The sequence below is a fragment of the Nyctereutes procyonoides genome, unplaced genomic scaffold (genome assembly GCF_905146905.1).
Source record: "Nyctereutes procyonoides isolate TBG_1078 unplaced genomic scaffold, NYPRO_anot_genome, whole genome shotgun sequence".
Taxonomy (NCBI): domain Eukaryota; kingdom Metazoa; phylum Chordata; class Mammalia; order Carnivora; family Canidae; genus Nyctereutes; species Nyctereutes procyonoides.
This window is the reverse complement of record NW_026575131.1, coordinates 43,072,793-43,085,597: the sequence shown is the minus strand read 5'-3', so window position 1 is coordinate 43,085,597 and position 12,805 is coordinate 43,072,793. Positions and strand designations below refer to the sequence as shown.

The following is a 12,805-nucleotide window of genomic DNA, read 5'->3' as shown; positions in this document are numbered from 1 at the left end:
TAGAGCTTATTTACCCTCTTTGAAAAGAATAAATCTTACTTACTGGGCATATTCTAACTTTGGGGTTTATAAAACAGATTTTAGATAATTGTATAAAGTCTTAAAATATGGCAACTATAAGTAGTAAGAGTTCACAAATTATAACTGTTGTCAGTTGCTTGTGTTGGAATAAGCTCAAGTAAACTCACTGATTAATTTACCTCTTTCATCCTTTCTTTCTTTTTTTTTTTTTTCATCCTTTCTTTCGTTGGGACTGTGTTTGGGCCTTCATGCTTCCATTCCTGTATATAGTCAGTAACGATTCATCTATTAATGTCTTGTCTCCCTGCTGTGGTGGTTGTAACAAGCTTCATTTAAGATGACACACTGTTTGGATAATTCCAAATTAAGTATTTTATTATGACTACATAAATGTCATTCACAACTGAGACAAGTATACTATGATTACATTTTCCTTTTGGTAATATACTTTCTGTTTTGCCTGAAGTTAATGATGTCCTTTTTTTTTTCTCATTTGCTTTGTGTTCCTTGAATTTCTAAGTCTTCCCACACCCTCCCAGAGGCTCTTTAAAATTCCTCTCAATAGAGTTTTCTACATATTCCAACCTGTCAGATAAAGTATTGATTCTCCTTTTTCCCCTGAAGATGCTCCCTGGGCCCTCCATCCTGCTCAGGCCTGACCTGGTCACTCTCAAGGCCTCTGCTGCCCATCTCCCATCCTAGGGCTTCCCCTTATCTTTGTTTTGAGAGTGTCCTGATCTTCTTTCCTTTGGTGGATCCTGTTTCCTAGATCCCATTTCTGTGTCTTTCTTCATTTACCCCTTTGTTTTGCTGGAACACATCCTTCCTGCACTATCTCCTAAAAAGGGGTAGGTGGGAAGAACTGTTCTATCTTCGTATGTCCAGAACTCTCGTGCCCTCTGCTTAGTTATTCTCTATGTTCCTGTCCACTTCCATCTTCAGGTGTTAGGATTTAGAATTTCAGACATCTTCTTAGTCATCATAGATTTTTCTATTGCTTATTCTGTATAGTTGAGGTATTTTTCAAAAGGAAAGGGAGGTGGCGGGAGCATCTTTACCATCCGTAAAGTAAAAATCCCATTTAACTTCTTTGGTTCTGAACATAGATGAACTTTTTTGTGTATTTGCATAAGCTTTTGATTTTCTCCTGGTGTGAATTATCCATTAATACCTTCAAAGAAAAGATTCTTTAACAATTAGCACAAAACAGAAGTCTTAGTGCTTATTTTTCTCACTTGTCTCCTCAGAGACTCAGATGGTCTTAATATCCCAGCTGTCACTCGCTCTCATTTTCAGATTGCCTCACACCCGTGATGGCTGTGAACATGCTCACCCAGCAGGAGGCCCCTGTCGTTATCTTGGCCAAAGCGGACTTTGAGGGCTCTCTGGATTCCAAAATAGGTAAGTAGCTATTAAAATATAATCAACTTAATACACTCAGCAGGCTTCAGATCCAAATACCAGCCTGTTGCTGTCAACTGGAAGAGCTCACTGCTGATTCACGGTCTGTTTTACCTGTTTGGAAAAATGATATGCCTCTTCATTTAGCCACTCACTATTTAAGAGCTACATTTTTGAAAACATACCCAGTATATCACACCTTGCTGGTTGCTATTAAGAATAATAAAAAGTGTCTGGCCCACAGGTCTGGCCAGTAGAACTAGTTAGTGAGACTCGCACATATGACATGGGGAAGAGCACAACTCAGATGAAATCTGATTTTCAGAGCTCATAGAACCAACAGCAACTGCAGAGCTGGAGATGCTCAGCACACATGATGGATTGGGCAGGGTTTGAGTGAAGGCTTGAGGAGGTAAACTTGAGCCCTCTAGGGAAAGGACCATGGCACAGCAGTCAGGTCGAAGGTGCATTTAGAGCTATGCACTGGAGGTCCTCCAGAGCCTTGCTCAGCCCTGGGAGTTCTAAGTTGTCACCTCACAGAGGCTGGGGGCAAACCAAGGACAGAACTGCCGACAGCTGGTCCAAGATCTACCCTCGGATGGACCTGGGTGCCCCTCTCCCCTGGCATTCCCACTGCAGATCCCAGCCAGTCTCAAAATGCCAAAAGCCTGCAGAGAAAGTTCCTTCCACACTCTCAATTTCCTGGCACCCAGAAGAAATAGCATTTCTTACTGAAATCATGTTTTCCATCGTGATTCCCAGATCAGTTTTTGACAGAGTGATTTGAAGAAACATCCAAACAGAAAATGGATATTAAGCCATTCGGGTCATTCCCTTCTGACCATTTAAATCTAGAAAGTGTGTTGCTTGAGGGAAATAATTCCTTCTATTATTTTTATGTATTTTATAATTAGTAAGATGCATTAACACAACCAGCCAAGAGAAGCAATAAAGGAAGCTGTTGATGTGGCTTTTTGCTCTATTGGGGGTAGGGAATATAATTTGAATCAAATTACTGGCACAATATTGAAAATTCTGAAAGAGGGGAGCCTGGGTGGCTCAGTTGGTTAAGCATCTGTCTTTGGCTCAGGTCATGATCCCAGGGTCCTGGGATCAAGCCCTACATCGGGCTCCCTGCTCAGTAGGTTCCCTGCTTCTCCCTCTGCTGCTCCCCCTGCTTGTGCTCTCTCAAATAAATAAATAAAAATCTTAAGAAAAAGAAAAAATCCTGAAAGAAGAAAAAAATCTTTTTTTTGGATGTGCATGGAAATCATTTTCCCTGTTGTCTTGATTTCCCGCAGTTCCATTATTAACATTTTCTAAGTTACTGCTTCTTGCCTTCCAAGAACAAGCAGTAGAAATAGAAAAGAGAAAAAGCAACTGTTTTTGCCATCCCACCTGCATGTTACAAATAGTTCACATCGTGCTGAGCCCCACATAACCCACACTGTGGTCCAGAGCATTCTTTATGTGGTCAAATAAATTTTGGCCATAGTGTCTCCATTCGAACATTTCTCTTGGTTACTCCAAACCATATGCTTCAGGAACGTAGCAAATGGCTCTTTCCCTTCTTGCCCATGAACACTTTCCACTAATACTTATTGCTTGCCATTTGTCGTCAGCCTTCCATATCCTTCAGGTCCACTCTTAACATTTATTTGCCTTGTTAGATGCGTTTTGTCAGTTACCTCAGCTGGAACACCACAGAACTTTCCATCACACCATGGAGCTTTCCATCTTGCCAAGGAGCTTTAGAACATGTCTCCCAAACATTAAATCACCCTTGTAGGGCAGTGTTCCAAAGAGGCCCTTTACCGAAATCTGACTCAAGCACTTTGTGGGTTGTCCTTAGTTTTCCCTCTTGGTGGCCACATGACGTGTTGTGTCTGCAAGGACATCAACAGTTTTGACAGCTGACTCTACAGCAGGAGTCCTCCACCTGGGGCGATTTTTGCCCACCAGGGGACGTTTCACAATTCTACAGTCATTTTTCTGTCACACTCAGGGGAGTGCTACTGGCAGAGACCAGGGGCTACGATGCTCAGCATAGCCTCACAAATCCAGGATACCAGGAGTGCCAAGATTGAGGTCTGCCCTGCAGAGCCAACCACCAACAAGCTTGTTTTGACAAATAGCTGAAGCCAACAGAGTAGGCCTTGACCCTCTGGATGAGTGATTTACTTATGCTCAGTTCCATCTCAAGGGCGTGTGTGGGTTGAACAATAAATTTCTATTCAGAATGAATTTGCCTTTGGGAACAAAACACAGCGTGCAGAAACACAGTGGCCAGCTTTCCACTTCCAGAGTGTGTGGATTTTTCTAAGGTGCCAGGAAATGCTAAAGGAGTCAGCCCTGCTTCTCAAGAGAATGCCTCTGTCCTTAGTCACTAAGGGAATTCAGATAAGAGGCTTTTCCAGATGCTCAGCAATTCATGATTTCAGTGACCAAAGGCATCCCAAATCATATATTTTAGAATTACAGCTATTTTTTTTTTAAAAGACATGAAGCACAGGATAAAGAAAGGAAATCATGCCAGCGTGGTAAACTGGTTGTATTAGAGTGGTGGGTTTCTCCAAGACTGTCCTCCATTTTCCCAAGGAATGTGCTGCATTTTTAGAACTTCCATAGCTAAAAGAGAGTCTCCCTTAGGAATCGAAAGCTGAGTGTCAGTGCCGTCAGTTATTTTGTGACTTGGGTATTTGCAAAGAAGGTGTTCTATGTTTTTTTCCCCTCTGAATAGGAATCCCCAGCACCAGCCCAGAAGACACCGTCTTAGCCCAGACTCTGGGCCTACCCTACTCTGAAGTTATAGAAACTCTGCCAGACGGCACCGAGAGAATGAGCAGCTCTGCTGAGGTTGGTTCCCTGTGGCACGGGCCTGACAGCTTCTCAAATCCTGATCTTGAGGATCCAAACAGGAGTTTGATGAGACATTTTCTTTCAGGTGCACTTCACAGCCTACCATTTCACTCATGGTCTTGCAGCCTCATTTCATAATCTATGAAAACAAAACCATATTCTTCTTTAAGATCTAGAAATTTATCAACTCTACATCAAGCCTAATCCTAGAATAGTATGGTTATAGTCACTATATTTGGGGAATCTTCTCCTTGGAGGGAAAAAAAAAAATCCCCTCTTCCAAGGATACGGATTCCTTGGGAGGGTGGCTGAAATTGGCTGTTCTTCCTGGAGGTCTCTATTCTCCCCAGATGACTGACTTGTTTTTGCCTAAAGTTAAGCTTATGTATAGAAGTGAACACTGAAGTTGAATCACATTTATTTACTTGGGTCAGGTTCTCTCTTGCCAGGTGGTAGGTCTGGCAGGATTTGACCTTAGCCTTGCCATTGACCTAGGCCAGGAAGTGTGATGATAGGGGTAGAGTGAGGGGTGAGTGGGAGACAGCAGAGATGGTGTTTCTCAAACCTAAGAGTAACCCCAGAATCGACTGGGGCCTTGTTCACATACACAGTGCCTTCCCCAACCTGGAGATTCTCATTCAGCAGTCCTGGGTAGAATCTATGAATTTGCATTTCCAACAAATTTATAGGTGCTGCTGCTGCTGATGATGATGATCCAGGATCCACACTTTGAGAATCACTGGCCCAGAACTTTGCTACTCAAAGTCTGGTCCCGGGACCAGGAGTGCAGGCATCATTTATTAGAAGTGGAGACTCCCAGACCTTGCCCGAGTCTAATAAGATCCCCTATAAGATCTATTAAGATCTATAAGATCTAATAAGTCTTAATAAGACTATTAAGTCTAATAGTCTAATTAGATTAGATCTAATAAGATCTAATAAGTACATGCAATTCGTGTACTTATAAAGGTTGACAGTTCTGATTTAGAGTACTCTCTCTTAAATGTGGCCGCCTTTTGGAAATACCTGGAAAGTTTCTAAACGACTGATACTTGAGTCCCACCCCAGAAATTCTGATGTAAAGATTATGGGGTGGGAGACACGGATTAATCATCAAGTGTGTTCAGAACTCCCCTGCTGTGATTTTTAATGTGCCACTGAGTCTGGGGACTACTGGTTTCACGTAGCATGTACCTGCCCATGTCTCTGAATAACCCGGGAGATGCTTACAGGTCCCAGCCTGTGTGATACTGATTCAATTAGATCTGAAGATCCAGGATTTTCAGGTTTGGGATTACCTGGCTAGAGGATATTTTATATATATGCATATAGATAAATATAGATGTTTAAAAATAAGAGTAAATGACAAAATTTTCTGGCCTCATGTTTGTGCCTTCACTGCATAAATGGTATCCCCAGACATGAGTCATGCTCTAAGATGTTGAACCTTAAACCTTCTTTTAGACTGTGTTAGAGCAGGTTCCCTGGAGGTGGGGCAGAGCCAAACCAAGGTGCCTCTAAGGGAGCCCTGGATCTCTCTCTGCAGGGCAAGAAAGGGGACACTCGTAGCTGAAATTAGGCTTCTGAAGTGCCCAGAGAGCTGCGCACTCCTTAGTATAGGACTGATGTTAATTATGCTCCCTGGCTTCTCCAGATAGTTTTGGTAGTCTGTTGAATCCTCTCCTGGCTCTTGACTGAATATATAGGATAATAACGAATTATTTCAGTGGGTGGAAGGAGAACAGGTGGTAAAAGGCTCCTATCATCTGTGAGTTTCTAGAATGTAAAGACAGTGATACATGGAGAAGGTAGCCTTTCAAGAGAGCTTGAAGTCATTTGTCCTGTGATTATATGATGGTGGGAGCGCAAAACATAGAAGATGCCTCCCAGAGTATGAGTGCTTCCTTGGTAGCAAGCTCTGTGTGTGCCTCCGAAGACACTGCAGACCCCCCTTTTTGATAAAAGTCACTATACTTCTCTCTTTATGCCTCATGATCATAAGCTCGTTGCAGGCAGGGGACAGAATGCCTAGCAGAAGCCTGGCACATAGTAGGTATGCAGTCCATCTTCGGTGAACCAATTCCAGGATACCCACGATCCCCCCGTTGGCATTCCACGCTGACTTGATGCTCATTAGCTTGGTTCTGTGAAAAAGCATCAGGTGAAGAGAGAATTTCTCTTCTACTTTTAGTGTTTTGCTCTGCTCTCTATGAAATGGGAGCAATTTAAATATAAAAGGAATGGTTCAAGTTCTTGTGGCTATGGCTCTATGTTCCCCTGCTTTCCTGAAATACTTCTGCTTTATGATACTGAATTTTCTTTTCTGGATTATTTTTCTCCCAACAGGGTACTAGTCATTAGAAATACATATCATGCAGTTCTTTGCTGGCAGCTCAATGCTGACATTTGATGATCTCTGTACTATTCCAGGGCTCAGGTGATAAGGAGAACCGCAGAACCAGGGCCAGTTTGCCCATGAGACACGGGGGACATAGTACCTAGGGCTCATGGTACTTTTAGGGGACCCCAAAAAGATGTCTTTTTTTTTAAGGTTTTATTTATTTATTTATTCATGAGAGACACAGAGAGAGAAGCACAGACATAGGCAGAGGGAGAAGCAGGTTCCCCACAGGGAGCCTGATGCGGGACTCAATCCCAGGTTCCCAGGATCATGACCTGAGCCAAAGTCAGACACGCAGGCAGCCCCAGTGGCGGTGGCGCGATGGTTTGGCGCCGCCTGCAGCCTGGGGTGTGATCCTGGAGACCCCGGATCAAGTCCCACATCGGGCTCCCTGCATGGAGCCTGCTTCTCCCTCTGCCTGTGTCTCTGCCTCTCTCTCTGTGTCTATGAATAAATAAATAAAATCTTAAAAAAAAAAAAAGTCAGACATCAGCCACTGAGCCACCCAGGTGCCCTGCTGATTTCTTTTAAAATCAGAGGGGAAAAAGTGAACTTTTAGGGTCAAAATAATGTTCATCCTCGACACAGTCATAAGACATAATTTTTAATACTATCCTAAGGAGGAATGGGGCCACAGAGGTAAAGGCACCTAAGGGCTTATGAAGTCACAACACTGCCCAGCACAGACTATAGCAGTATGGGGGCTAGCAGTGGGTGACAGCTTGTCCTTGTGGAGGGAAGAATAGGCTCTCTGTCCTTTCCCTCACAGTTCACAGGCATGAACCGGCAGGATGCGTTTCTAGCCTTGACGCAGAAAGCCCGGAAGAAGAGAGTAGGTGGAGACGTGACAAGTAACAAACTGAAGGACTGGCTGATCTCACGACAGCGGTACTGGGGCACGCCCATCCCCATGGTGCACTGCCCGGCCTGTGGCCCGGTACCTGTGCCTCTGCAGGATTTGCCCGTCACCTTGCCCCACATCACGTCTTTCACCGGCAAGGGAGGCTCCCCACTGGCCGCGGCTTCAGAGTGGGTGAACTGCTCCTGCCCTAGGTAAGGAACCACGCCCCCAGCCATGGCCTTAGCTGTGGCCCCCAGCAGCCTGCTGGAGTTTCAGGCTCTCGGTTCCCTTTCTGGCACTTCTGCCAGACTGGAAAGAATACCCTAGGTCTTTCTAGACCTTCGAGAGAAGGGGCTGGAATCTGAGGCCTGGCTCCCAGCATGAGCTCCCTCTCCTCTGTTCTGTGCTGGCAGAAGCAACAGCATCCATTCACACCTTTACCAGAAATACCTGCCAACCGATGGAAAGCTACACGTTTTCATCCTGGCTTTCTAAAAGACCACTGTCTTCCCTTTCATATTCCAGAGAGCTCCTTGGAGCTGATAGAAAATGTTTTCTCCTCTCTGCCTTAGTTTTCCCACCTAGTAGCTGATGATAGGGGAGGTTTTTTCACAAGTAGCAGAGTGGTAGCTCCAAGGGTGAGTATGCACAGGGGTTTCATTCTGTAAGACACTGAAACATCTTCTCACTTTGGAAGTAGGATTGTATTTTACGGTTAGTTCGCTGGCAAATAGGGTGTTTGTGACACTATACCAGCTGATTAGACAAATAAGTAACCAATCCCAGCTCCAGAATCTTTCTCCTTCCTTCTCTGCCTTACAGATCTTGATGAGGATGTTAAACTAATTTGGTCCTCTGCCGGTACAGAGCTGGGTTACGAGGTTGGCAATCAGGTAACAATCTCACAGTTGCAAGGCCCAAGCTGGGGAGTCAGACAGTAATGGATTCAAGCCCTGGCCCTGCCTCTTAACTAGCTATGTGATTTTGGGAGAGTCACATAACTTCTCTGAGTTTCGATTTTCTTATCAGAAACTAATATAACCCCTTCAAAGGGCTACTCAAAAGTACAGAATTAACACCTATAATCCTCCACAGTGACACCTAACAAATATCTAGTAAATGGAAGTGTTACCACCATCCTTTCAGGTCCTCGTCCCTAGGTGGTTTTAAGATCTAAGATGGGACATGTGGGCAGGAACATAGGGAGCTCTGAGCCTTTTCAGGGTAGAATTGTGGGCTCCAGGAGAAAATAGCACACCCTCTTTATTGATAAGCAGTGACAAAGGGCTTCCCTGCCAGAGACACTGGCCTTCAGCACACCAGCTACAGCAGCCCAGGACCCTTCTGGTGGGGATAAGGCTTCCAACCCTGGCTGCAGATTCCTGGAGGGTGGAGGCCAGACTGTGGTGTTGATGAAGGCCCCCTGGATGATTCTAATGAGCATGCAGGACCATTAGTCATGGAACAGCATGGCAAGCAGGGCAGTAGAGTTCAACAGATGTGGATTCCTTACTCTTGTGCTCCAAGACCTTGGGTAGATTTCTTAACCTCTCTGAATTTTAGTTACTCATCTGCAAAACGGGGACATGAGTAGTATCTACTTCGTAATCTCCAGGGTTCCTAAGGATTAAGTGAGAGAATGCCCGGGAAGCATTTGGCTCAGCGCCTGCACCCACTGTCACTGTTAGTACCATTGGAGCTAATGATGATCATACTGCTGTCACTGTCACCATCACCCATCTGCCCCACTTACCAAGTAGCCTATGCCACACTAGCTCTTAGTGTCAGGAATAAAACGTGTTGGTTGTCCTCAAGTCCCACGTGACTGTTATAGAGAAAATCATCATGGTGAGCTGTAGCCAGACGTTACTCCTTTGATCAGTTGAGCCCTGCATTTTCTTCCTGACTTGGACACCTGCATTGATGGTGAAGGAGAAGAAGTAACCTTTATCTTGTAATTATTTCCCCAAATAGTGTCTGAGTTCTGGTTGATTGCTCTCCACATAAAGAGATGTGGCTTTAATTTAGAGATGCACTGAGATCAATGTCTTCTAGTAGCCCTGGGTGGTAGGAAACAGGACTCCTTCCCATAAACATCTGCCCCTAGGGACCACCACTGTTCCCGGAGGGAGGCCCCGGTGAGTCCCAGAGCCCCCTCATATCTGGGGCTCCTTTGTCTCTGCTCAGCCACTTCTACTTAATAAGCAGGAGTTTGGGGGGTGGCTGTTCCCTTCGGTACGATTTATAAAGCCAGTATGAACTGCTTCACAGATGCAGGATATAACTGCAGGCCTTCTTTTACTTTTAAATTAAAAGCAAACTCACACCCTTGCACACAAAATTAGCAGACAATTTATCCGTTCCTCTCAGGGCTTCTCAGAATCTCCAAGAACCCCCAAGGACTCAGACTGCCAAAAGGGCAGCATTTAGAGGGGTGGTTGGTCCCGCTTCTACACCTCAGAAGGGAGAACCTGGAATGAGAACTGTTCTCCTACTGTACTTCTCATTGCCACAAAGGGCCCCTGTTACCTATTAGTAGCTGATGGTTGCTGGCTCGTTGCATCCACTGCTGATCCAGGCCTTGAGGAGTCTTTAGTGGCTCTGGGCCCCTCCTACGCTAAGCTTGGCTAAGGGCATCCTCTCATGGGTTCCTAGAAGTTGTGGGGTTTTTTGCATCCGGTTTGTGCAGTCCCACAGGTCCATCACACTGGGCACTGCTTCAGAACCAGTTCAGCAGTTGGGCCCTTGAGGAACCTTACTCCTCCCCAGACATCCCCATCCCTAGGATGAGGATCTCTTGTTCTTTTCAGCCCCTCACACACCAGCGATCTCTCTTCATTCTGGAACAGTGGTGCTATCCTCACCCTTCTGTGTCCTGTCCTTCAGTGATGGGAACTTCTGATTTGTGGTGTTTGCCAATTTCTATAGTATTGATACTTCCACCAAGGGCTAGTTTCGGCTACAAACTTGACATCACTTGTCACCGAGCTGAGAAGAGGTGCGAACACTTGATTTTCACAAGCTGGTATGAGTTGGCTCCAGCAGACCACTGCCATTGGGCCTCCAAGGTGACCTCCCTTCCAAGGTCATCCTGTTGGGTTTCAATTTCTGCACCACCCCCAGTCCTCACAGAGATAGAGAAAACCCAAGTTCATTCCTCAGCACAACATCTATGTTTGGTTTTCAGCTTCTCTTTGCAAATTGATTGGTTTCGCAAGTATCATGAAGTAGGCCTTGGCTGAAGGCAATCTTGACATGCCTAAAATAAAAGTTAACGTGCAAAACAGATACTCCTGGTGATTAGATTTTCAACCAGGTAGAATTGAGACAAGTGGAGAATAATGCCTTTACTTGTTGAAGATTTAAATTTCTATTTATAAATTTCTTTATTTTTTTTAAGATTTTTAAAATCTATTTATTGAGAGACAGAGAGACAGGCAGAGATACAGGCAGAGGGAGAAGCAGACTCCATGCAGGGAGCCAGATGTGGGACTCGATCCCAGGACTCCAGGATCACACCTTGGGCCTAAGGTGGTGCTAAACTGCTGAGCCACCCGGGCTGCCCTATAAATTTCTTTAAAACTGTACTCAACCATACAAGGGGAGAGCATCTTCTGAATCACCAGTTCATGATAAGGCATTGTTCTTAAGACCTTCTAAATTGATACTAACCTGTCATAGCTGTCTCAAAAGCTGGTGGAACACCACATTAAGATTTAAAAACGAACCAATTGATGAGTTTCCTTTATTTCTTAGGTGCAAGGGAGCTGCCAGGAGAGAGACAGACACGATGGATACCTTTGTTGATTCCGCCTGGTACTACTTCCGCTATACTGACCCGCAGAATACTCATAGGTAAAGCACTGCTGAACCCTTTGAATATGCATCAGTCTGGGACCTCCCAAGAAGCTGACGCCAAGATGGAATTATAGATGCGAGAGATTCACTGGGGGCAGCACCTGAGAGGATGGGGGGGGGGAGCAGGAGTTGGTGGGGAGAGGCCTTAGTGCAAGCCCCACACCCGAAAAATAAGGGACAGGAAGGAGGGATGGGTTGAAGAGCCTCAGACCACAGCACAGCTCTGAGAAAGTCTCAGCCAGACCGATGGGAAGCCCTGAGCAACGCTTGTCCAGTAGAGTCCCAAGTCCAGCAGAAGTATCCATGTGCTGGTCCCCTCCCTTTTGGGGAGCAGAAGCTGGCAGTGGTTCCGAGGCACAACAGCTGGAAGCTGCTGGTCAATTGTGCCCCTTGAAACAGGCCCTCATAAGGCAGTGTGTCATTTTTGTTTTTTTTTTTTTAAGATTTTTAATTTATTTGTTCATGAGAGACACAGAAAGAGAGAGAGAGAGAAAGAGAGGCAGACACACAGGCAGAGGGAGAAGCAGGCTCCATGCAGGAGCCTGACATGGGACTCGATCCCGGGTCTCCAGCATCACATCCCAGGCGGAAGGCGGCACTAAACCGCTGAGCCACCCGGGCTGCCCATGTGTGTTGGATTATTAAGTTCAATTCTTCACAGCCAAGCAGATCCCAAGTACAAGAAAAATGCAAAAACCAAAGAAGCAAGAAAATGCTGTTGTCCTAGCCTTCTTGGCCCTGTGGTGAACCGCACTGATGGGGCCATAAAGATGTAATGTTGTTTACTTAGCTGACAATAACGATGAGAGGGATGAGGGACGTAGGTAGGGAGCAAGAGGGAGCTAGGAAGCATTGTCTCTTGTTACATACACACAGTCATCTCTAAACTGATAAATCGATTGTGAGTATAATTGCCAGAAGAGACAGCTACAAGAATTCCGAGTGGCTGAGAGCTGAGCGGGGGCAGTATTCACAAAGGCAGGGGCTGGGGGCCAGTGTTGAAAGGACAGACCTCTCGGTACGATCTGAGTTTGCAGCCCTTTGCGGATTTCTCAGACAAAGATAAATAGATGACCTTTGGGGATAAGAGCCATTGGGAGAGGGGATAAAGAGAATGAGCAAAAAAGAAAGCAAATGCCGAGTGCACAAAAACTACAAGCACCGCACTTCCAAGACCTTGCCAGGCTGCTCTTTGCCCACAGGAGAACCATCACTCTCCTAAGTCCATGCATAAAAATGCCCTCTTTTTCTCTCCAGTGGCTGTAAAATAATACATTTCCAGTGAGATGGGCGCTCCTGCCCTCCCCCTGCCAGAGTCGTGCCCTGCAGTACTGCGATTCTGTCATTCCAAGTCCAGGCCATCCGGGAAGGAGGGGACCTGAAGTAAACGGTGGCCTGCAAAGGCAGGATAATGACCGGAGGCT

The 12,805-nt window shown here is 45.5% G+C and overlaps 1 protein-coding gene across 4 annotated transcripts in view; it reads left to right on the top strand.

Moving 5' to 3' along the window:
- LARS2 (leucyl-tRNA synthetase 2, mitochondrial) overlaps nt 1-12,805 on the top strand; it is a 156,033-nt gene that overhangs the window by 97,244 nt on the left and 45,984 nt on the right. For all 4 annotated transcript variants that reach the window (XM_055343793.1, XM_055343795.1, XM_055343794.1 and 1 more), the window contains 4 exons: nt 1,318-1,422; nt 4,163-4,278; nt 7,452-7,735; nt 11,280-11,378. In XM_055343793.1, coding sequence (XP_055199768.1) covers nt 1,318-1,422; nt 4,163-4,278; nt 7,452-7,735; nt 11,280-11,378 — 604 coding nt within the window. The remainder of the gene's footprint in view (nt 1-1,317; nt 1,423-4,162; nt 4,279-7,451; nt 7,736-11,279; nt 11,379-12,805) is intronic.